Source organism: Peromyscus leucopus, chromosome 10 (assembly GCF_004664715.2).
Source record: "Peromyscus leucopus breed LL Stock chromosome 10, UCI_PerLeu_2.1, whole genome shotgun sequence".
Taxonomy (NCBI): domain Eukaryota; kingdom Metazoa; phylum Chordata; class Mammalia; order Rodentia; family Cricetidae; genus Peromyscus; species Peromyscus leucopus.
In genome coordinates, this window is record NC_051071.1 from 2,324,480 (window position 1) to 2,349,997 (window position 25,518).

General features: G+C 50.5%; 1 protein-coding gene across 1 annotated transcript in view; it reads left to right on the plus strand.

The window, feature by feature from the left end:
- The first annotated feature begins 59 nt into the window (after positions 1-59).
- Evc2 (EvC ciliary complex subunit 2) overlaps positions 60-25,518 on the plus strand; it is an 85,378-nt gene continuing 59,919 nt past the window's right edge. Inside the window, exons 1-7 of the mRNA XM_028882358.2 lie at positions 60-299; positions 7,517-7,585; positions 9,576-9,762; positions 13,142-13,251; positions 13,894-13,947; positions 21,433-21,567; positions 24,732-24,871. Of these exons, the coding sequence (XP_028738191.1) occupies positions 120-299; positions 7,517-7,585; positions 9,576-9,762; positions 13,142-13,251; positions 13,894-13,947; positions 21,433-21,567; positions 24,732-24,871 (875 nt within the window). The 5' untranslated portion in view covers positions 60-119. The remainder of the gene's footprint in view (positions 300-7,516; positions 7,586-9,575; positions 9,763-13,141; positions 13,252-13,893; positions 13,948-21,432; positions 21,568-24,731; positions 24,872-25,518) is intronic.

The window sequence follows — 25,518 nt, forward strand, 5'->3', positions numbered from 1 at the left end:
GCCAGTGTTCCAGAAAACTTTCCAGGCGGCTCTCACTGAGCATGCTCCGTGGCGGGGCGGGCCCGGGGTCCGGAAGCTCCCGGACTCTGCGGGGCCTGTGTGGGGTCTGCAGCCACCAGATGGGGGCGACCGGTCCCACGGGCGCCCGGGGACGAGCCACATGGGTGCTGGCTGGGGGCGTCCTGGCCGCGGCCCTGGTGCTGGGCGCGGGTCCCCATGCTTTCTCGCCCGCCTTCCCTGCACTGGGCCCAGGGTCGCCGTCCAGACCGGGCCCCGCGGGACCCCAGCCGGGCTTGCAGGTAAGGGGGGCGGGCGCCTTGGTCTGTCTACACCCCTTTGGAAGAGTCCCGCCCTGTGGGGCACAAGATCAAGTGGAGGGAGCGGCTGCCTGGTGGTGCCTCTTGGCGCATTCTGTATGTACTGTGGAACTGGAACTCCAGGACCGGTAGAACCTCAGACTTGGTAGGCATGGGCTTTTAGGGGTTCGAATACAGGTCTGCATCCTAGGAGTTACGTATCTGAGGGCAAATCACTTTGTAAGTCTCCCTTTCTCAGGTCGCACTAGGACCCAGGTCGTCGGAAGTCGCCCTGCAATAGGTTAGTTCATGTATATAGGGGTGGCAGTGTGGTGAGAAGGCTGGGAAGATGGCTGGGTTTCAGGTCTCCCGGCTGGAGTAGGCTACTGGCCTGTTTGTGGTTCCAGAATTGGAAAAGCACAGACTCCCCACTGCCCCGTCAGCCCCTCTCCCCAAGCTGGTCCAAAACCCTCCTGCTTTCTGCTGAGGACCAACTTACACACTCTCCTCCCTGCCCTCTGCTACCCCCCTGACATGGCCTATCACCTCTGGCTCTTGGCCACCTTTCCCCGGCATCTCCATCCATCCCCCTTAATTTATATCCTACCTTCTGCTGGTCCACTTTTCTAGTCTACCTGATACAACCTAGAATGACCTGGGAAGGCTGTTTCAATGAGGGACTGCTTAGATTGGTCTGTGGATATGGCCTGTGGTAGGAGTGGAGGGCTATCTTGACGTGGGAAGACCCAGCCCACTGTGGGCAGTGCCATTCCCTGGGCAGGGGGCCTTGACCTCTGTAAGATTAGAGAAAGCAAGCTGAATACTCAGCCTGCATGCATGTATTGCCCTCTGCTCTCAACTGTGGTGGTGATGTGACCAGCTCCTTCAAGCTCTTGGCTTCCAGGCTAGGTTCGAACTTGGAATAGTAAGCAGAAATAAACCCCCTTCTCCTGTACGCTGCTTTTTGTCAGGGTGTCTATCACAACAGCAGAAATGAAGCTAGAGCATCTGTCATCCATTCCCTGAAGGTCCCTGGGGGATTTTTGCATCTGTGCTCACCACTTCCCTGCATCCCCCAACCAGGTCCCGGGAGCAAATTCAGCTTCTGTTCCCAGGAGGGCCCTGGCCAGTGATGTGGCCTATTGGCACCAGCTGTAGCCTCACTGGCCCGCTCTCCACCTGGAGACCCGAGGATTCTCGCAATGCCACTCTTACCGCAGAGACTTGGTGCTTTAAGGGCGATCCTGTTCCCTTTCGGTCACTTGCAGTCTTAGGCTGTCACTGTGTATGTAGTCTGTGGATTGTGCTTTAAGCCCGGTGGTTGACGTTTTCATTGAGTCCTTTCCCTCACCCTCCTGGGGAGGGAGGTGCAAGTGGCCCATTTGCAGAGGACAAAATCAGAGCCTGTGAAAACTGCCGTGACCCTGGCCTGTGCTCTCACCGTGGTCCCTACATCCCGAGCCCGAGTCCCAGGGTTTAGAATCTTTGCACATCTTCCCTCTGGGAAGCAGAATGTTCTGGTAGACACTTGATCCTGTCAGGTTCGGGTGTGGAGTCTGGAAGAGGGTGACTATTTTAGAGGAGGAACAGTACCCTTTGGGAAGTCCCCCCAGGCCATCGAGAGCCAGGGCACTTCACTGTCATGGGACACTCTGTCCTTGGTGGAGCCTGGAAGGAGCACCTGTGTCCAGGTGGCCTTGGTGTCCCACGTGACTGGGTGGCCTGAGTCCTGTCTATAGAGTCAACACTTCTTCACCACTCTGGGCGGTTACAGACAGTCCTTCTGTGAGCTGGGTCCCGGATATTCCTGCCTTGGCCTCTTATCTCTGCAAGGCCTGAGTCTGGTCAAAACCCCCAGGGCCTCAGTTCTGTACAGGGCTGTAATGTCACTGTCTGAACACTCTACTGAGGGTGCTTATCAGATGCTCCCTCTGTGGTTGTCGGAAGCCTTCACTGGTCCCTCTCTTTCTCCCCCCCCCCCCATATACATCTAAGAGTCATGTTCTGTGCAGGGAGTTGGGGAGATAAATTCCCAATTGCCTGCTTATTAAGCACTTTGAGGGGGAATGAAGGGACTCTGAGGGCGGCTAGGGGAGGAGAGTCGTTCAGATGGAGAGGCTACAGAGTGCAGACATTTGGGAGGATAGGTAGAAAGGGCCCCTTGAGAAGGGTGCTGGTGGGTGTGACCCCAGGTGGGAGGTCTTTGGCCCAGTAGCACCCAGGCATCCTTGGTCAGATCTTCACTTCCTGGCCTGAGCTGCCTGGCTGCCTCCTGGGTGCACGTGACACTGGGCAGGTGTCCTCTTCCATCTCTTCCCTGAATGCTCACCAAGGTTAGGTTACCAGTGTGGTTCTAAGAGTGGGCCTCAGGAACTGTGGGCTCCTGGACCTTGTCAGGGGTCCATGGAGTCAGGGCTATTTTTATGGTGTTACTGAAACTCAACTTTTCCACATGACATGGGACATTGGGGGAGAATTCACACAGAGGCAGATATGAGAATTCAGAAGCATCTATCTATTAATTCAGACACAGGTGACTTTGCAAAAGTTGAAAACTTTCTTTTAATTTGGAAAAGCTAACAATATTCATAAAATCTCCTGGTTATGTGACTATAGGGTTCTTATTTCTATTTTAAAAATGGATACTTGACTATTCTGCTCTCTTTTAAATACAGTCTTTCTATAGTGCGGGAGAAATGCAGTGAACACTGACAAATGGAATCCATCCAGACCCAGGTTCTTTACTCCTTTCTAACTGTGTGTTAAGAATCATGAAGCCAGGCTGGAGAGATGGCTCAGAGGTTAAGAGCACTGACTGCTATTCCCAGGGTCCCGAGTTCAATTCCCAGCAACCACACGGTGACTCACAACCATCTGTAATGAGATCTGGTGCCCTCTTCTGGTACGTAGGGTATATGCAGGCAGAACACTGTATACATAATAAATGAATAAATCTTAAAAAAAAAAAAAAAAAAGAATCATGAAGCCAACTGTTGGGAGCCGTTGTTCTCTTGCAGGCCCTGTCTGGTTCCCAAGGGGGATGAAATAAGCCAGCTCCTCTTTGAAAACTGAGTATGTGTCTCAGAAGGAGGCCTGCTCCTCGTATTCGTGGTATTACTTAAATATGAAGCAATGGTTCAGGTTGGCTGGAATGCTAAACTGAATGCACTGGGTGAGTCCTAGGGAGGAGGAGAGAGAGGAGAAGAGTAGAGGGAGTGGGAGGAGGGAGAGAAAGACAGAGAGAGAGAGAGAGGTGGGGAAGGAAGAGACCCGAGCCTGGCATTGTGAGAAAGACATCATCTGTTACAGTTACAGTCTTTTCTGTGTCTTTATTTTTGTTACACTGTTTCTTTATTGTTGTAGTTACACTATATCTTTGTTGTTATTATACCGGATCTTTGTTGTTTGTTATACTGTATCTTTGTTCTTGTTACACAATCTTTGTTGTTGCATTGTATCTTGTTATCACACTGTATCTTTGTTGTCATACTGTACTTTGTTATTGTTACACTGTGTCTTTGTTGTTGCTACACTGTATTTGTGTTGTTCCTTGTTGTACTGCATCTTAGTTAGGGTTGCTATGGCTGTGATAAAACACCACAACCAAAAGCAACTTGAGGAAGAAAGGGTTTATTCGGCTTATGCTTCCACATCACACTCCCTCACTGAAGGAAGTCAGGGCAGGAACTCAAGCAGGGCTGGAACCTGGAGGCAGGAGCTGATGCAGAGGCTGCAGAGGGATGCTGCTTATTGGCTTGCTCATCATGGCTTGCTCAGCCTGCTTTCATTATCCTCAGTTTATAGTGAATTCAAGTTCAGCCTGGGATACATGAGCCCCTGTCTCATTACTCTGCCCCTCTGTCACCCGTTACTCCTTTTCCCACATGTGCTGGTTAGTTTTAACTGTCAACTTGTCACAACTTAGAGTCACCTGAGGAGGGAGTGAGTCTCAGTTGAGGGATTATCTATCTGCATCAGGATGGCCCTCAGGACATTTGAGGGGGATTGCCTCATAGTTGTTAACATGGGAAGACCTGTGAATGTGAATGTCAGCAGCCCTGGTCTGTGGGCTGGGCACTGATCTTAAGAGTGAAGAGAGCTGGCTGAGCCGCCGCCGCCGCCGCCGCCGCCGCCGCCTCCGCCACAGCAGCAGCAGGCCACAAGTGGTGCTCACTTTTCTATGCTCCTGACTGTGATGTGTCTAGCTGCTTGGGGCCCTGCCTTGACTTTCCCAAGGTGATGCATTGTAATCTAGGATTCATTGTGCATCAGTTAAACCCTTCCCTCTCTTATATTCCCTGTCAGGGTGTTTATCACAGCAACAGAAACGAAACTAGGAAACCACTCTTAATACTTTCTAATATCCTGTTTATATAGTATAGGTATCCAGGTCGTATATTGTATATGCAGAGTACAAAATACATATAAATAGTATAATATAAACAGCACTGTTTATAAAACGTGATGCATATTATTGCCCTTTTTTGCACTTAAGTCCTGTGAGGAGGGCATATTTGATGATTTTGTTTTTTTCAGAGCAGCTAACTGTAGGCATCTGTTGTATGTCTTTGATACCTTCTGGCTGGATTCTGGTCTGGCAATCACCAAGACTCAGTACCTCAGCTTCTAGCACTGACATTCAGTCCAACTTTCTTTGGTTTTTATAGTTTGCTCTGCAGCGTGTTGCAGGAACGATGACTGTGATGACACGGTGGCCACAGTGACGGGGGCAGCTCACTCCCTGGTCACTGAATGCACAGTACTGTGCTAACTGCTCTCTGTACGCTGTCCAGTTTAATTCTTCAAAGCATGACCCAGAAGGTGTGATTTGCTCTCTCTCTAGATGAGGAAACTCAAGTCATGGGGACTGCAAGGAGCATGCTCAATAGACCTGATACTCCTGAGCTTTTGCTCACATATGGGCTTAGTCCCATAGGGAAGTGCTTTGTGGGCCTGAGCATAAGGGCTTGGGACTAAGTGGGTATCTGTCCTTCCTGTTGCTCATACTTGGGTACATTGGCTGCTAGGTCCACATGGCTGTTGAAATGTTACATGCAAACTGTGCTTAAGGGCTCCTGTCACCGGACAGTGGTGGCTGGGACAGCTCTGTTCAGCTCATTCCTTCGGTGCAAAGTTCCTTTGGTGAAAGAGGGGGATGAGAAGAAAGTGTGGCGTTGATGTTGGAGCCGTGTATTCAAGTCAGCCATTCATTAAGGATGCCCAGGAGAGCTTGGATACCTCCCTGTTGCTTGGATCATGAGTCATGAGAATAAGATACACCAAGACCTGTCCCCATTCTGGAGAGACCTAAATTTTCTCAGCTGGAGAGAGAGAGAGAGAGAGAGAGAGAGAGAGAGAGAGAGAGAGAGAGAGAGAGAGAGAGAGAGAGAGAGAGAGAGAGTAGTGGGTAGTAGATATTTGGTGTAGGCTGTTGGGGTTGTGGATACACACAAAGCAGGCAGCATGGATGGGGCCTGATGTGGCTGGCACTGTCCACGGGTGCCAGGAAGGTGTTTGCGGAGCTGCTAGATGGGCAGAGGCCCACGTGGAATTCAGAGTGGAGAGGAGCTTTCTGGTGAGACTTTGCTGTTCTGAGTAAGTGGGCAGCATGGGTGGGTTTGGTTTCAGGTTGTCCAAGGACTATGTTCTGGTGTAGAAATGGCTTTATGACTATAGTTAACAGAACAAAGGGAAGTCCTAAACCAAGGCGGTTTCCAAATACATGACTGGGAACATCTGACTGGCAGGTTATAGCTAAAGGGGGATTCGCGTGCCATCTGATGACATTTTTAGCTTTGGGGTTGGTGAAAGTTAGAGATCTGCTAGGTTAATTCATTCCAGAAGGTTTTACCTGGTAGTCGTAGGATGTTAGGTCAGACGGAGGTGGGAGCATGAATGGCTATTAAGGGGGCTAATGATTGCCCCAGACCATTTGGGTCTGCACCTGTACTATTCCAACTCTCCACAATCAGGGACCTGCAGATGGATCAGTCAGCTTTGTAGAATCCTTGGCAGAGGCTGGCTTTTTTTTCCCCCTGGGAACTTCAGTGCTGTGTGGCACTGGAGAGTGAATGTACAGGTAGGGAAGGCTGTCCTGATGAAGGTCTAGATAGAAAGGGACAAAGATAATGGGAACTGGAGGAAAGGCCATCCATGTTCTAAAGTGGCAAAGAACTTATCTGAGTTGTGTTGCCTCCCAACTTTTGATTGTGGTTCCTCAAGTCATCCCTAAGAAGACTCCATCCCAGAATTCCCTCTGTCTCATCTGGGAGCTCATCACAGCCCAGTCTATACCTGGGCCCCAGTCCAAAGCCACACTGAAGCTTTCAGAGACTCATTGTAGCATCTTACACTGGCTCCTCTTGATAAGTCACCTAGACCCAGGCCTTTTGTTACAGTAAGCACAAAAGGACTCAGACACCCACCTCCTGGCAGTTACCAGAACTAGACCCTGCCTTGGAGGCACCCAGCTCTGGTACATGCCCGCCTGCTCCAGTGCATAGCAACCAATGAGCAGAGGATATGAGTGTGGCATTTGTCAGGATCACTACCAGGCACAGAGGACTTATAAGGTCTGAGGTGAGTTCCTGGTTACCCTGGTCTAGGATCCCAATGTGGATGGAAGAGAAGTTCAGTGTGAGGTCTGCTCAGATCATCACTTGGTATGTGTGGCACGGGGACCTGGCACACTGAAGGGATCCATCCAGTATTGCTATATGACATAACCACCACCACCACCACATGGTGGGAAGAACTGGAACCTTCTAGGGCCCAGTGGAGTATGTGGGTTCAACTGGACTCAGCTGGGACCAGATTTCTCCCCTCATTTCTCCTGAGCAAGCTTCCAGGAAGTTTTGAAATGGTCAGTTTTTAGAGAGGGATTTGACCTGTCCAAGGATACATAGAGAATGAATGGTTATACCTAGAACACAGCTCTATGGACTCCATATCCTGGGTTTTATCTTCCAGTCTGATAACCGGCTGGGTCTAGCCCAGACCAGGAATGAGCTGTGATTCACGTTGTGACTCCTCCTTCCTTGGAGGCTTGGATTCGTGATCCTTTAATACTCTCTCAATGGAATATTCAAGTTCCTGAAAACTAGGATCAGCAGAAATAATCCCCATGACGTCCTTTAGAGAGTTTTCATTTTACATTTACATCAGACACTTGGAATATGAAATTTTTCTCACTTTCTAATGAATTTTGTGTTTTATTGTAGCACAGAGATATTTCGAGAGAAGCACAAAGTCCCTCTGAGAATGGAGTGATATTTCAGAAATGCTCACTGGTAAGTTTCCAGGGGAGATAATAATATTTTCCCCAAATCTCATGAAGTCATCATGCATTTAGGAACTAGCAAAGAGTGGGTCTGTGTGTTCACTCTGAGACTCTGGCAATGGAGAGAACAAGGGATCTGAGCTCATGTAGCCTCCCTAGGTTTGCTGGGGCTATTTCGTTATAAGTCATTGTTTGTAAAAACCTAGTGGTCACTTAGAGAAGGGGTGAAAGTGTCTTGTGTTTATCCCACGTGAACAGTGGTATGGTACTTGATGGTTTTAAACATTTGAGTATGGGCCAGCAAGATGGCTGGCTCAGCAGGTAAGGTTACTTGATGTCCAGCCTGACAACCTAAGTTTGACATCTGGGACCCCCAAGGCGAGAGGAGAGAACCGACTCCTGCAAATTGTCCTCTGGTGTGCACATGTGCACTGAGAAAAGTGTGTATTCCCCTTAATTAAAGAAAAAAGTAAAAAAAAAAAAAAAAAAAAAAAAAAAAGTTCTTAGTTTGTCTAATGCTCTATAGCTGTTTGTCCTTCTCAGCAGCACGGGGTGGTGGCCATTACCATCCTTGTGTTGGGCTCCCGGCATCAATCCCTTCGCTTCAGTGATTGCTGGAAGGCCTCACAGGACCCAGAAGGACAGCGTTCACATTTACAGTTCATTACTGTGGAAGGTGGAGAGCAGAGAGAGAAAAATGAGGTGAATGTGGCAGAGGCAGGGAGGGAGCAAGCCCCAGAAGAGCAGGAGTGAACTCTCCGGTGTGTAGGGGTCTCACCCAGCAGAGTTTGCAGAGAGATCCCGTTCTCCAGCACCTGGGCAGGGGCATCCTGGCCCAGCTGTGGCATCAGGAATATCCTCAGGGCTCTCCTGTAGGCATGGAGCTTCTGTAACAGAATACTTGAGACTGTCAACTATAAAGAGAGAAGTTTTTTTTTTTCCTCCCCACAACTCTGACTATTCCAGTCTGTGACTGGGTAGTTCCCTTGCTCTGGCCTGTTAGTGTGTCACAGCTGGAGCCATGTCAGGAGAGGCCCGGCCACCTCATGGTGGCCAGAAAGTGAACAAAGGAAGAAGAGAGAGACACCCTGGTCCTGAAATCCCCCCTTACAGGCCTTGTCTGCTAGTGATCTACAACCTCCCATCAGGCTGTGCAGCTAAAGTTGTTAGTGCTCCCCACCCCTCCTCCTTCTTTGAGTGTTTGTGTGCCTTTGTGGTGTGTGTGTGTGTGTGTGTGTGTGTAGGAGTAGGTGTAGGTGTTTTCACATGCATGTAGGCCAGGGGCGGATGTTAGGGGCCATTGTTAATCACCCTCCACCTTCTCTGTTGAGGGAACCCCTCTCACTTGAACCGGAGCTCACCAGGGCAGCTGGTCTAGCTAACCAGCTTGCTCCAGGGATCTGTTTTTTTTTTTTTTTCTCGGCATCTTACATGGGTTCTGAGGATTCGGACCCTGGTCCTCACACTTGCACATCTAGCGTGTGACTCACTGAGCCATCTCCCCGGCCCAGGTGATGCAACTGTCTCACAGTGCTGTGACCTGGGGGCCAGGCCTTTAATGCGCAGGCCTTTGGGGGAAGGCTCCAGATTCAAACACAGCATGGCACACTTATGGTGAGGCAGAGCCTGGGTGGAGAAGACCAGCCAGGAAGAGGCGACCCGCTGGAAGGCAAATGGCCCTCCGAGATCTGACTGTGGGGTCAGGGCTGCATCTCCGGTGACTCCGGCAGAGCGGTTATTCCCTCTTTTTTGGAACAGTGGATGTCGCGCAGTGACCCCATCCTGAGATTTCTCTGTGGGAGTCAGTTGACTGCGTCTCAGGGCCCTGGTTTCTCTGAATCTGCCCCTAAGCCACAGCTTGACCACCCCTCCCTCCCCCTAACCCTCACATCAGGTGGAGCCTGGGAGAGTCTGGGAGCCTCAGAAGCTCAGGCTCGTGGGTCATCACGGGAAGCCAGGCAGACAGGGCTCTGCCCTCACTCACTCTCCTCCTGCCCTAGGTGTCTGGGCAGAGCGAACCACAGACCATGCATGTGCAGTTGTCAGTGAACAACACCAAGACGCCCACGTCAGCCAACCTTTCGGACCTGCTCGTGCTGGATGAGATCACTAGCCTCACGTTAAAGGAGTCGCCGGGCAATAAGACTCAGGACGGACTCCAGACTTTCAGAAAAAGGTTTCTGCAAGGTAACCACAGACCCTCCAGGCCACTGTGGGAGATGTGTCAGAATGCCTTCCTGTGTTTTCTGAGGAAGGGCCACAGCGGAGTTGGCTTACCGTGGCAAGCTGGGAGCCCCTGAAACTCCCAGAGTCTGTCACTAAAACCATGGGTTTCCTGCTTGCTTTAGACCGAGGTGGGGTTGGGGAAGAAGTGCCAGGGGTTGTTTTTAAATGATAGTCTTAGTTTTATTTTAATCGGCTTCAGCTGGATATAGTGGTAGAGGTGTGAACTATAGTGAACCAATGATGCACATGTAGTTTATAGTGACCCTCACCCTGTTGACCAGAATTATTGCTGGTCAGGAAGATGGACAGATATTTTTGAGTTGTTCTAGACAAAGATAAAGGTGGGTTCTTGTCAGTCTCAGAGGCGTGATCGTGAAATATGTAGACACGGCCCTCATGTGTAAGCATGTTGCTCATTGATGTGGTACTCTATTTCCAACAGAACCTGAGCTCAGTACCTTATAAAGGAGAAAGGTTCGTTTTGGCTCATAGTTCTAGAAGGTTCAGGCCCCGTTGATTTGGGTGACATAACATGACAGCCATGTGTGATGACGTAGAGCAGTTTACCTTACTGTGGTGTGGGAGTGACAGAAAGAAGTCAGCCAATGGAGTCCCGTGATCCCTTCTGAGGCTATGTCTACCCTGATGCCTGGAAGATTTGAACAGTTCACACCCTCCACCCCCCACCGCTCCCAACCCCCGCCAATAGTGCCACAGACCTGGGAACAGGCCTTCAACACATAGGCCTTTGGGGACAATCCAGAGCCAACGTGCAGCTGATAGTGAGACCCACAGCTGGGAAGGATTTGAAAGGGAACCGAAGGGCGACACCAGGCCCTGACTAGGCCAAGGACTGTGTCACATGACCTCACTCATCCCACTATAGCATGCTCTGAGGCACCAAGATGCGCGGGATCTCTGAAAGCTCAGGGACTTTCTAGAAGCCATTCAGTCAAGCTGCCAGGCCAGTCTGTCTGCTCTGTCACAGCCCATGTGTGGACTGCTGGCTTCCACAAGCCCCTCCTCAAGTGAGCTGTCCCCATTCAACTGAGTCCATTCCTGGATTCTGTTGTGACGGTAACTTCAGAGCCATCCTTTCTCCCAGGAGGTTGGAGACACCTTTCTTGTTGGTAAACATCTCACGGTCCAATGAAGAGACTAAAGCTGGAGTGGGTGGGAGCTTGTTTAAGGCCATGGGCAGCAGCCATACTGAAATGGAAGCAGGCAGCCTGAGTCACATCAGCCTGGGGGTGGGGTGGGGGGACCTGCTCTCCCCTGCAGCCCTTCATCCGCCCGCAGCCACTTCTGCTCAGCATGGCTTTCCTTACCCTTGGGCCTGAATGAGCCCTCAGAATCTTTCTTCACGTAGTGCTGTTGACAGGAGCTGGTGGAGCAGCCCACAACTGGTGACTTGTTTGGTGGCCCTGGTTTAAATGAGGTTCTACATTCTTTTATATCTGAGCGAAGCCACCCCCACGGCTCTTCCTTCAATGATACAGAAACAAATCTCTTGATTGATTCTTAGGGTGGTTTTCAGAGAATGGCACACGGGCTGAGACAGAGCAGACAGACTGAGATTCAGTCCGGCCTGGCAGCTTGACTGAATGGCTTCTAGAAAGTCCCTGAGCAACCCGGGCTTCAGAGATCCCGCGCATCTTGGTGCCTCAGAGCATGCTATAGTGGGATGAGTGAGGTCATGTGACATGGTCCTTGGCCTAGTCAGGGCCTGGTGTTGCCCTTCGGTTCCCTTTCAAATCCTTCCCAGCTGTGGGTCTCACTGCCTACCCCTCGGTTTCTAGTTACTTCTATGGCTCTCACTCCTCTTGGATCATGTCCGTTCCATCCCTGTTCCTCAGACAATGCCGAGAGGTCCCTTCGTCCTGCTCAGTACACACACATCTCTCTTCCCTGAGGAGTGGCCTTAGTGTTGTTTTTCCCAGGAAGCCCTACCTGATTCCCAGCTCCAAGTCCTCTATCCCCCTCCAAGCGCCCACAGGGACCCATCTCTTGAATAGCCCCGCCCAAGCGATGCTTCACCCTAAGTACTCACTAAATTCTTTCCACCACACAGGGCACACTTCTCCTTGCCTGCACCAAGCACGGTGCCACCCACTGGGTGAGGTCAAGGTCGTAGTGAGGTCGGGAGGCATGAACACATCCCAGCTGGGCCTGTGGGAAGTTGCCTGGTTAGGTGGACACCATGTCATTTTTTGATTCTTGGTCCTATTTTTGCCTGTGTATGTCAGGCGTTCGCTCTGTCCAGGAAGCTGACTTTCCTGAGAACACAGTTCAAGTCACCTGTTCCCGAGCCTACCACACTGGCACACAACACTGGCTCTCAAGTCAGGAGACAGGCAACCCCACACCCAATGAACGATTCTGAAGGTCAAACGGCCAATCAGACTCTAGTTTCCTGCTTCTCTGACCCCAGACCTCATTATCATCATCATCATCATCATCAACAACAACATCATCATCATTTTCCCCCTCTTTATTAAAAAAATAGATGTAAGATGGAGGGCTGAGAGCTAAGTGGTTTTTATTTACCGCCTGGCTGATCCAATCCCCACAATCACTGTGTCTCGTGCATGCTGCAGACGAGAACAGATTTAACAAGTTAAACCTCAGCTCCCTCTTGGGGGTCCGTGCAGGGATGCTCTGGGTGTGAGAACTATGGTCTGGGGAGGTGGCTGTGGATGCCTTCCCCTCCCCACCACCTTAACTTTTGTCCTCGTACGAAAGCAAAGTGGACGCGGCGATGTTTCCAGGCAACCTGATTCCCAGGCTCCACGCTCATCTCCTCTGCTTTCTACACAGTGGTCTGGCTGTCTCTTAAGTTAGCCTAGCCTGTCAGCTCTGTCTCACCCACCTGCTGGACTGGACCCCCGTGGGAGCTGAGGGTCCGGCTTTCTGTGGGCAGAGCTCCTGTGAGAACTCAGATGAGTTTGCTGCGGAGGGATAAAGGGGTCAGAGAGACCAGCCCTGCCTGCAGCAGGGTGTGTCTGCATGTGGCTGGGGACTTGGAGCAAATTCTAACTTACTCTCCCCCCTGGACTACTCCCAGAATCCCCTGGGGTGAATGCAACACTCCCAGAATCCCCTGGGGTGAATGCAACACTCCCAGAATCCCCTGGAGTGAATGCAACACTCCCAGAATCCCCTGGGGTGAATGAAATCAGATGCTTCTTGCGGAGGGCCTGGACGGGTGAACCCCTGTGGCAGGTACAGGGTTGCAGGGGCCAGGGGTGTGGCTAGGCCAGGGGTGGGGGCTATTTAGGGGTGTGGCCTGGTGTGAGGAGGCGAGTCCCCTTCTTGATCTATACTCGTTCTCTCTGAGCAGTGGGAGAATGCTACTCTGTCAGCTACATGGCCTCGCTGGACCCCGCAGCTCTTGGGACTGGAGAGAGCCTGGACCTTCCAGCCCTGCTCATCTTTCAGAGCTCCTCACAGGTAACCCTGTCACCCTCACTTGGGATCTGCCACTGCCCTGGATGGGTGCTTGGGAATACTGACCCTAAGGGCAGAGGAGCAATCCTTTCTTCCTCTCTCCCTTTCCTTCTTTCCTTTCTTTCTTTTTATCCTCCCTCCCTCCCTCCCTTTCTCCCTCCCTTCCTTTATGTCTCCTTTGTGGGTTTCCCTTCTCTAGATGATGATGTCATCTGCCAACAAAGGCAGCATCCTCCTCCCCCTCCCTTCTCGTCCATGTTCCACATTAATTAGTCTCTTCTCCAGCAGCCTTTGAGTTCAACATGGCTCCCATTTCACAGATGAGACAGCTGAGGCACATGGAAATGAAAACCTTGCCTAAGTTTAGACAGGCAACCCTGCCCCATGCAGTTCACCACAGAGAGCTGTGTCCCTTCTTAGCCCTCGGGACGTGGGGTTCAGGTTCCCACAGTCTCCAGTAGGAGCTGGAGGTGCAGTCTCACTGTTTCCTGAAGAGACTTTGGGAGTTGGGCAGACCCTGCCTTACCCAGCAGCCAGGGGCCAGTTCCCACTGAATTCAGGTGTGTGGGTTGGACGTAGTGCCAGATGTTCCCCAGATGGGTCAGACTCCATGTGGCTGAAACACTTCTTTTCTCTCTTTCCCAGAACAGAACCCAGGTAAAAGCCCGCTTTACCATCACAGTGGAAGAAAAGATAACGGTAAGATGGTGTTCAGATCCATCCTGTCCTCATGCCCACCTAGGTCCGTGCTGCTGTATTGCCACTGTGTGGCCTGGCCTCAGAGCCAAGGGGAGGTGCTGGCCACTGGCCTTGGCATTCCTGATGTGCATGGTCTTAGGGCCTGTGGGTCCCGAGACTGGTTCTCTTGGTGACCTTCTGTGATGGTTGATCCTGAGTGCCAACCTGATGGGACTTAGAGTCGCCATGGAAACACAGTCGGTTTCTGTTGCTGCAGTAAAACAGTGTGGCCAAGGTAGCATATGGAAGGAAGACTTCATTTGGGTTTACTGTTCGAGAGGGATGAGCGCCCATCAGGGCAGGAAGGCATGGCTGCAGAGCCAGGGAGCTGAAAGATGATGTCTTCAACCACAGACACAGAGCAAAGAGAGACAGGCTATGAACTCTCAAAGCTCACCCCCACTGTGTGCTTCCTCCAAGAAGGCCATACCTCCTACAGGTTCCATAACATCCCCCAAACAGCGCCATAGACTGGGGACCAAATCTGAAAAACATGAACCTGTGAGGAAATTTCTCATTCACGATACCATGGAAACAAACCTCTGCGCATGTCTGTGAGGAAGTTTCTAGATTAGGCTATCTGAGGTGAAAAAAAAATCCATTTTAAATGTGGGCACCATCCCATGGGCTGGGATACAGAACAGAATACAACGGAGGAAGTTACTGAACACCGGTATTCACCCCTCTCTGCTTCCTGACTGTGGATGGAATGTGACCGGCCATCTCATGCTCCTGAGGCCGTGGCTTCCCCACCACGATGGACTGTGAGTACCCTGAACTGTGAGCCGAAACCATTCCTTAAGTTTCTTGTCAGGTGTTTGGTCACAGAAACCAGAAACATAAGCAATATCCATTCTACCCAAGTGGGATGTGCCAGCCACTGCCTGGCAGGCTGAAACACCACTGTCCATCCGTGCTGCTGGTCACCTGGAGCAGGTCTGTCTTTGGACTGCCAGCTCCTAAATAATGACACAGAGTCTTTTTGTTAATAATGAAAGCTTGGCCTTATCTTAGGCTTGTTTCTGACTAGCTCTTAAAACTTAAATTAACCCATTTATATTAATCTACTTTTTGCCACATGGCTTGTTACCTCTGCTCAGTACCACTTGTCCCACTTCCTCCATGTCTGGCCGGTGAATCCCTGCTTCTCTGATTCTTTCCCTGAGTTCCTCTCTCTCCCTGGAAGTTCTGCCCATCCTCTCCTGCCTGGCTATGGGCCACTCAGCTCTTTATTAAGCCAATCAGAAGGTGCCTTAGGCAGGTGAGGTAAGCAGAGACATCTTCATACGGTGTGATCAAATATCTCATCATCACATTCTTTCCTGTCCCCAGGGTTGCCCACCCGGCCCAGATGCTGGGGACAGTTTGTCTTCCTATATTGTGCCTGAACACCGTCTTTCTGCTTCTGCTGTTCACCAGGAGTCTGTTTCTTTTTTCTGTTTGGCAGTGAGGTTCTTCCTAGCACACACACATTCTCTCACATCTAGTAAGCGTGACTCACTCTGTGGTTTAGTCAGCCTTCTCCAGGAGAGAGGGGGAGGGGGAGAGGGAGTGAGTCCATCATGTGTACTGGCTCACATGACAATGGAAGTTGAGAAGTCCCTGCATACCAGCCATGTGGCGTAGTCCAAGTTGGAAGTCCTTGGGCCTGAGATACGGATGATGTGATTCATCTGGACATGGAAGTCTGAGGACCTAGTGCCCATTGGCATGTGGCCTACAGTCTTAGGCAGAGGAGTCTTGCATTCTGTGGTCCATGCACCAGGCAAGAGGAATGTGTCCCTGCGCTAGGAGACAGACAAACACATTCATCTTGCTCCTAGATTGGTTCTATTCTGGTCCAGCCGACTGGGTAGCACCTGTGCATACTCACATGGGGTGAATCTGGATGTTGTCCAAGTGCACCCGTAGGTAGGGTTGGTCTGGGACACCTGTCTGCGTTCACGTTCTGGGTATATATTTTTTCTTGGTCTGTTTGGGCTCATCTGCTGATCTTCACAAATGCACCCAAAGCCAGGATTTCCCCCGCTGTTCCTTAACCCCATCAAAGCTGACTCTTGAATGTGACCAAATCATACAGCGACACTCCATACGCCCTCTGCATCTCAGGGGCCAGATCTGAGCAGTTCACAATTCCTCAATCCTGCCATTTTTGACACAGGTGTAGGAGAGAGATTCCATTATTAAATCACTTTCATTTCACAGATGGGGAAACCGAGTTCCAGTAGTTTGCCCAAGATTTTATAGCTAGAATGGCGTGGTCTCTGAGGACACCCCTAGGCTTGGTGACCCCAGAGGCTAACGGTTGTTCTCATGGCTGACTGAACTAGTGAAAGGTGACTTGGTTGTCAACTTGTCAGGATCCAGGATCACTTAAAACACACTACTGGGCATGTCTGTGAGGTCATCCCCAGAGAGGTGTGACTGAGGAGGAAAGACCCACCCTGAACACAGCTGGAGAAAGCAAGCTGCACAGCGGTGGTCATCCCTGTCTGCTTCCGACTGGATGTGATGTGACCAGCTGCCTCGAGTGCCTGCTGTGTCTTCCCTGCCTTGACCGACTGGAGCCTGGAGGATACCCTTCCTCCCTTACATTGTTGCTTTCAGGGGTTTTGTTGTCGCAAGAAGAGTGACTTACACAGCCACGCAGCCAAGTTAGCAAAGGAGAAGGATGAAAGACGGGAGGTCTGGAGAAGGTCCCCAGTGACCTTCAGGTCCTCTCCCCAGCAATGAGCCCTAGGAGCATCTGTGAACGTTTTTTTAGGGGCTGAATGTCACACAGCTACCTTCTGCCTGGCTCACACCAATTTCTGACTCCAGAGGAGGCAGATGTTCAGCCGAGAGACCACACTGTTTGCACCACATTTAGCATGTGAGTGGTGGGCTCCCTCCCAGATGTCAGTCCCCAGATGCTGGCCAAGGCCCAAGCTCACAGGCTGGCCTCTAGAGAACAGTAGGAAATGAAGCCAGGCTTGTTCACTCCTGCTTGCGGGTCTAGCTGATGATAGTATGGCCTTTGATCCCAGGTGGCAAGTCCCACAGCTATACAGTGAGACTCAGCACATCTTAGGGGCCATGGCACCGCACAGAGAGATGGAAAGAGAGTGGGTCTGGCTTTTAGCAAGACTGAAGCCCAGTGAGACAGTCAAAGATGTAGATAACCGTTTTCTTTGTTGGTCTGAGAGCTCCCAAAGGAAGTAACCCCATCTGGTTCATTCTGTGTTCCTCTTCCTCCCTCACCTGGTAGGTGACATTCATTCAGCAAATATCCCTTGACTGAGCTGATTGCCACCAATGATAATTGCCAGGCAGCTGAGGAAGTGGCTGGTGGCCTCATGATTGTGATGGGGAACGCTCTCTTAATGGATGTGCCCCGCCTCCAAGGCCCAGCCCTCCCACAAGGATGGAGAGGGCCTTTCTCCAGAGCTCAGGCTGCTCCTCACCTGCACACTGCCTTTGGGGAAGAAGGAAGACGTGTCTGTGCAGGATACAGGCTGTCCCCACCAGGTACCCTCCGGGACCCGTGCGAGGATCTCTGTGCAGTGGCGACAAGAGGCGTGTGAGCGTGAGGTTCCATAGTGTTGTGAGTGTAGCAGGCTCTAAGACCACATGACCCGATTTGAATCCCAACCGTGTGTGGCCTTCAGCATTTTCTAGCCTATCTGGGCCTCATCTTCCCTGACGTAAAATCAGAGCCATGTCACGGCATCTATCCAGGCAAACGGGTGAGTCTGCGTGGAGCACTGTGTTTCTTTAAGACTCTGTGGGCACCAGGACCTACTGCTGGTGTCATTTTTATGTAGTAAGAGAACAACATCAACCGCCAGTGTTCTGTGATCAGTGAGAATGACCGTCATTACAGTATCAGGTTCAGGTGTCGAGAGGAGCCGCTGTGGTACTAGAAGCATGATGTGTGGCCCAGCGCGGTATTCTTGGGGACTGGAGTCCACTGTGCATAGCTTCCGTAAGCTGATGCTGACTACAGGATGGACATAATCCCAGGTATCCTGAGGGGAGATCCATGCCAGTGAGGCTGGACCCTTGACGGTGGGTGTGTTTAGCAGGTCTAACCTGGGCTCTTGAAGAGTTAACAGGGTTATATTGGTGGGCGAGTGGTGGCTGGAAGAACTGTCAGACCGAACAATGGCATGCATCGACTTGCTGTGTGGCTGGCATTCCGGAGCATGTGCAAACTACCCTACTGCCTCAAGCTAACAAGCCAGTTAAGGAAAAGAAGGCCTTAGGAAATTTCTTCTTAGTCTACTGCCCATATCCCTGTCATTGTCTGCCTCCTTGGGGAGGAGAGTTTCAGAGTGTCCCATCGTGCCAGACCTGGACTGCAGGTCTCAGATTCCTCCAGACCCTCTTGCTGCCCGTGGATTGGGCACTGCTGGCAGGCAGGCACCAGGACGGCAGGTGGCTGTGCTCTCTGGGAAGGAGCCCAGAAGCCCGTGAAGATACACAGAGAGAGTTCTACCCATGGTCACAGTGGCCAGAGTCATTCAGGGTCCATTGCCAGCGGTCCACCCAGGGAGAGAGAGAACTTACATGTGTGTGTGTCCATGCAGTGAAATAATGTTTTATTTAAAGGGGAGAAGATGGTGTCCTGGGTGGATTTAGGGCCAAATGAGTGGATCTCTTGAAAGAACGACAGAGGTGGATGTTCTAGTCAGAGCAAATCTGAATAGATAAAGTAATGTATAGAAAGTTAATCTGGGGAATTTGAATATAAGCGGTTGGCAATTTTACTTTTAAAAACAATAGCAGGAAAGATAAGCGAGAAACATGGAGAGATATTTATAGTGTACATAAAAGACAAGTGGCCTACTATGTAGATAGCATATGTTAACTCACAAGAGTAGGGAAGTCATAACAGATGGCTAGCTATGAAATGAGATTTAAAAAAAAAAAAAGATTTATTTCTTATGTATACAGTGTTCTGCCTGTATGTATGCTTGCAGGCCACAAGAGGGCACCAGATCTCATAACAGATGGTTGTGAGCCACCATATGGTTGCTGGGAATTAAACTCAGGACCTCTGGAAGAGCAACCAGTGCTCTTAACGGCTGAGCCATCTCTCCAGCCTGAAATGAGAATTTTTGAACACATGGTTTTACAGAGAGCCCTTGAAGCCTTCTAGTTGTCACATTTTTAGCAAAACCACGAGGCTTTGAGTTGAGATGGCGGTGTGCAGGTAATCATGTCGTCACTATTGCTTTTTCTGCTACATCGCTTTTCCGCTGGCCGCTGTCCTGACCTCAGCTCCTGAGTGTCCTAGCTGCCTCCAGTGCTCCTCAGCAGCTCGACACAGGGCTTTAGTTGTCTTCCTAAGAACCCAGACCTTCCTGTGCTCTTTCCTTAGGGGCTTCTTACTGACATTTCTTCAGAAAAGTTAAGCCCCTTGTCTCCTCCAGGGGCCACTGGGACCCTCTGTTTTCCACATGGTCCCCCAGGCCTTTCTCTCAGACATCCCTCGGACCAGCATCTCTGACTCTGGTCACCCCCTACTCCCCGGGCAGGTTGTTTGCCCCCTGCTGGACTGCCATGGCACCGCAGCGTCAGGCTTACTCCTCTGGCCCCTGACATGTTTGTTGACATGAGACTTTGCCTAGAAGAGGCCTTTGAATCTCCTTTTATGTGAGCTGCCACTGGAAGTTACCAACCACACTTAGCATGGGTCTCCCCATCCAGATGCCCTGATCAAGAAAAATCCCTCATGGCTGTGCCCAGCGCCTATCTCCTAGTTGATTCCTGATCTAGTCAAGTTGACAACTAAGACGAGCCATCGCCGCGAGGCTTCATTAGGACATGTGAAGTGTGATTGATACTGCCTGCCGTGGATCTGAACACACCCACGCATCAGCTGGAGGCCAAGAGTCTCTTTCCTGTCACGCCACTTCCCCAGGTCATCGGGACACGGGGCAGCAAGCCACCATCCTGCCTGCTCCTTGGATCTGGAGTGCCAAGCGAAAGATTTCAGCAAAACTTGTTGAAACCTTGTATGGGGGAGACATGGAAAGTCATCCTGTGTATTCCCCTTTTCCTGAGTTTGTGGGGTGGGGGGAAGGATTACTGTGTGGCTACTGGGCTTCCTGAGATCCCCTCTGCACCCAGCCTCCTCCTCCTCCTCACAGAAAAGCTCATCAATGGCAGCTGTCCCACCGCCAGGGAGAACTGCGGCTGGTGTGTTAGCTTCCTGCCTTCCAAGCCCATACATATATTTATCACATAATTGAAGCCCAACTTTCTACACGAGCCTTCATTGTGTCTTTGGAACTCGGTATTGAATTCCCATCTTTTCATCTCTTCTTGAAAGGCCTTTTTGTGCAGTATCACTCCTCATAAATGCTATGAAGAATCCATCAAAGGCAAGGTTGCAGCGACTGTGTGATTAAAGGGGTGGGCACGGTGAGCGATGATTCTTTGCAAGAGGCGGGGGGGGGGGGGAGTTAACGTGCTCTGGGGGTGGAGGCTGCCACAGCCACCTTTTTTGCTTTCTGCCTAGATATCGCAGCATAGGTTCGCTTGTGTCTCAACATCTGTGCTGACGGTGGCTAGTGGTGGGCTTTGGCGGTGCTGTTCGTGGGGACATTTAAGGATGCTGACTTGAGGATGCTGTATCTAATACTTGAACAGCCTCAGTCTGGGTTCCTGTCTCTCCCCAGTAGAGGGATGTCACTGGTACAGATCATCCAAGGCCACTGTCAGCTTTTGTACCCTCACACGCATTCTGTCATTCAGCCCTATATCCACTTACTGTTGCCCAAATGTTCCTCTACCAGGAGCCCTTCTCTGCTTGCAGTAGTAATGGCAGTTCGGATGCCCAGAGATGGCTCTGCAGTTAAGAGCACTGCCTTGCCTTCCAGGGGACCCAGGTTCAACTCCCAGTACCTACATGGTAGCTCACAACTGTCTATAATTCCAATTGCACGGGACCCAACACCCTCACACAGACATACATGCAATGCACATTAAAATAAAAGTAAATCAAGTTAAAAACAAAACAAAACAAAACTCTAAACAGATGTTCTGACATGTGGTGAGGTCTTCAGCCTTTGTAGTGTGGATGCTACATGTATATGCGTGCGTGCGTGTGAGTGTGTGTGTGTGTGTGTGTGTATGTGTACATATTCATGTACGTGTACACACAATAACAAAATAGGCAATTTATTGGCATTGATAGTGTGGGAATCAAGTATTGCAAACCCATTACTACTATATAGTTCCAGAACATTCACATCACTTCCAGGGGAAATTCAGTACCTATAAGCAGTTGCTCTCATCCCTTCCCTCCCAGCCCCTGGCAGATATTCTCCTGCCTCCAATCTCTGTGGTTTGTAAACTCTGGGTATTTCTATGTTTTCTGCTACTTTGGGGTCATCTACCTGACTGGGAGTCAAGTGGTGGTAGCAGGAGGGAACCTCAGACTCCTTTCTCTTCATGCAGGTTCTACCTAACCATGGCCTCCATGCAGCAGGCTTCATCGCAGCCTTCCTCATCTCTCTCGTGCTGACCTTGGTGGCCCTGTTCTTCCTGGCACAGGGTCGGTGTCTGCAGGGAAGTGTGCTGGCCAGATGCCGGGTGAGTCTCCCTTCCCAGGGATGCTTTAGTAGGCAGTGGTGTAAGTGGACATTCATCCTTCATCCTGATGTGTCTCAACTCTGGACCATGTCAGACCCCACTTGGGAGCTAAGGATAGATGCTCAAGTTTGCTTCTTCGGGGACCCAACCCTACCCTTCACCCTGGGGCTGAGGCTGCATCTCAATGGTAGAGCAGTTGCCTAGCCTTTACCAGGCCAATCCACAGCATTGTCAGTAAATAGGGAACTTAATTAATTAATTCATTAATTAAGCAAAAGCTCCTAGAATGATTCCCTAAAAAAATTATTCTTAATTAACACACAATTGTGTGAATTTATCTGGCAGAATGTGATAGGTTGACACATTCACACAGTGTGTAGTGATCAGTTGAGCATGGCACACCCGTCACCTCAGGCATTCACCCTTTCTTCCTGTGAGGAAATGTTCAAACTCTCTTCTAGCTGGTGTGAAATATGTGGCACCTTCTTGGTGACCAGGCTACCACCCCGTGCTATGGAACTGCCCAGCATTTTCCTCCTGCCTGCCCTGGACAGCCTCTTCCAGTCTCCTCCCCTGCACCCTCACCAACCCTGCTAACCGTCACTATGCTCAACCTCTAAGGAATCATCTTTTTTAGAGTCCACATGTGATGGAGAGCAGTGCTTGGCTAAGTTCGGATGTCACATCCTCCAGGTCCCCCCAGGTGTTGACAGTGTGGTTGTTTGAATGAGAATGGCCCCAATAGGCTCATATATTTGTATGCATGGTCTCCAGTTAATAGGACTGAGGAGGTGTTTCACTGGGGATGGACTTTGAGGTTTAAAAAGCCTACACCAGGCTCAGTCTCTCTCTCCTTCCCCACCTATGGATCAGGATGTAAAACTCCCAGCTACTGCCCCTGCATCATGACTATCTGTTTCCCATCATGATGACTATGGACTACCCCTCTCAAACTGTAAGTAAGGCCCTAATTAAATACTCTAAGAGTTGCCTTGGTCATGCTGTCTCTTCATAGCAGTAGAACAGTAACTAAGACAGACAGAATGGTGCTTTTTTATGGCTAAATAATATTCCACCCATTGTGTGTTTATGTGTGATGAACACTTAGGTCGACTTCATATTTAGCTGATGGATGTTTTAACTGTTGCCAGGTGTAAGAACCTTACATTTTAGCACTCCACCTGTAGGGTGGGTGTGTTCTTGCTACTCCCAATTCAAGCCCCATTCTATGCCACCTGCTGGATGGAGCCAAACTCCTTGGACTGGCTTGTGTGCCCCCCCCCCGTGACATAACCTGTGCCTCATTTCCTCCCACCCCTCACTTTCCCCTCTGGATGTACCCAGTGACTGGCTTCCCTTAGGGAGCTGAGCTCTTCTTGCTCACGCTAATGGGCTTTTCCAGTTCCTTTCTCCATCTTCCCCTCGTGAGTCTCCGTCCTCTTCTTTAAACATAAACCAAGCATCTACTTGTCCGGGAATCATTGTGGGTACATCCTGGTAGATTGCAATCTCTCTGGGTCCTCTACTTGCTTTGAGAGACTCCACACAGGACCTTTTAAACCTAAGTTCTTTCAGTCTGCATTTCCACAGGAGTACACCCTGAAGCCAGACTCAAAGTCACTCTGTTCCAGGAAATAATACCTCCAGGTCATGGCAGGAGGAGAGGGTCACCAACAATGCCAGGTGTGTCCTTGAGTGCCATCAGAGACAGACACCTGGAGCCAACCTGCCTGAGGGACTGGAGAGGGCAAAACCAGCCTCGGAGCCACTTGCTGCGGCTGTGGCTGTGTGTCTCCATCTCACAGACCTGTGTGCTCATCAGGGAGGAGCCAGGAACATCACGTCCAGGTTGAGGAGGCCACTTAGCAGTTTCCCTCTGATGGGGAGGATGATGATGAAGGATTTTAAAAATGATTTCTCTGTCATTTTAAATATATATTTTGTTAATTTTTTGGGACTTTCACATAATGTATTTTGATCCTATCCATCTTCAGTCCTCCTCCTAACTTTTCCCAAGTCCATCCCTAACTTAAAAAAAAAAATCTCCTGAGTCAGGTGTGTGCTCCCTATACACTCTCAGGTGTGGGGCCGTTCAGTGGAGCAGAGTCACCAGGGTCAGACCCCTAAAGAAAACTGTCCCTGTCTCCCCAAGAAGCCATTAGCTGTCAATAGTTTCTTAGGGGTGAGGGTTCACGAGCCTCTCTCTCCTCTATGGTGAAATGTTGACCGGCTTGATCTTGTGCAGGCCATGTGCAGGCAACCACATCCTGTCATTTCCAGAAGACACTGTTTCACCCTGGTCCTCCTTGACCTCTACCTGTTCTGCCTCTGTGTGTGTGTGTGTGTGTGTGTGTCTGAGTGCATGCGTGTGAGCACACACACACACACACACACACACACACACACACACAGTGCATGCACTCACTTGTTCCTGTGTGCATATGTTCTTCTCAGGCGCCCCCCACCTTGTTTTTATTATTATTATTATGATTATGATTATTATTATTATTTTCTGAGACAGGGTTTCTCTGTGTAGCTTTGAGCCTTTCCTGGACCTCGCTCTGTAGCCCAGGCTGGCCTTGAACTCACAGAGATCTGCCTGCCTCTGCCTCCCGAGTGCTGGAATTAAAGGAGTGCGCCACCACAACCTGGCCTATTTTATTATTTTTTGTTTTGTTTTGTTTTTTGTTTTTTTAAGACAGAGTTTCTCTGTGTAGCCCTGGCTGTCCTGGAACTCACTCTGTAGACCAGGCTGGCCTCAAACTTACAGAGATCCGTCTGCCTCTGCCTCCTGAGTGCTGGGATTAAAGGCGTGTGCCACCACTACCCGGCCCACCTTGTTTTTTGAGGCAAGGTCTCTTATTAACCTGGAACTCATCAGTTGGATAGGCTAGCTGGCTAGCTGTGGGACCCAGGGATCTGCCTGTCTCTGCCTCTCTGCCCAGCCTTCTAAAAATGTGGGTTGTAGGGCTCGAACTCAGGTCCTCACATTTGGGTGGCAAGCGCTTTCCTGACTGAGCTATCCCCCAGTCTCAGTAGCAGAGTATTTATGGTTATATCTGAGGTGGGAGGAGGCCAGCCTCTCTGACTCTACAGCCTTGTCCTCCCTCCCAGCATGCAGTGTTCCCCAGCAGGCCAACTCAGCTGTCTCTGTACTTCTACAGGTCCAGCGCCCCGAGAACAAGCTGGAGCCCTCACCCTTCACCTCTGCTAATGGTGTGAGCCAGGATCTTTCCCTCAATGACCAAGTGATTGACATCCTGACTTCTGACGACCACGGGGGCATGCTTCAAGCCTTAGAAGAGTAAGGGTCCTCAGTCTTATCCGCTCTTGGGGGGTGATGGGTTGGGAGCAGCAAATACGAAGTGTCCTTGTGGTCACTTGGTCGTCCATTCATCACTTGGTGGTCAGAATGGTAGTGCTGTTAGGCACTGATTATTATTGGGCTGGCTGGATGCAGAAGAAGGAGGGGCTTCCGGAGCCCCAGAAATGCTCCCTGGAGGAGGTGACACCTTCACTCCTGTTCGAGGTGCCCAAGTAGAGTGAGGGGAAATACTTCAGGCTGAAGGAGGAAAGGAAGACAGAAGGATAGAAAGGAGCAAGGGGCGTTTGTGAAATCATGCTGCGTGTGCTGGGTGTTCGTTTACTGACTGCAGAAAACAGGGAAGAAACATCTGTTTGAAAAAGAGGCCGACACAGTGCCGGCTGTGGTTTGCTGGGGAGAACTCTGTATTGTTGATAAAGACCCACAGTGCCATGTGTCCAACAGAACATCCTACAAAACCCTGGATGAAAAAAGAAGCGAACTAACCCAGGACTTCAGAAACACCTTGGGAGTGGGGTAGGGGTGAGGTGGGGTGAGGTGAGGTGAGGTGAGGGAGTGATGTGAGGTGAGGTAGGGTGGGGTGGGATGAGTGGGGTGAGGTGAAGCTGGGTGAGATGAGGTTGGGG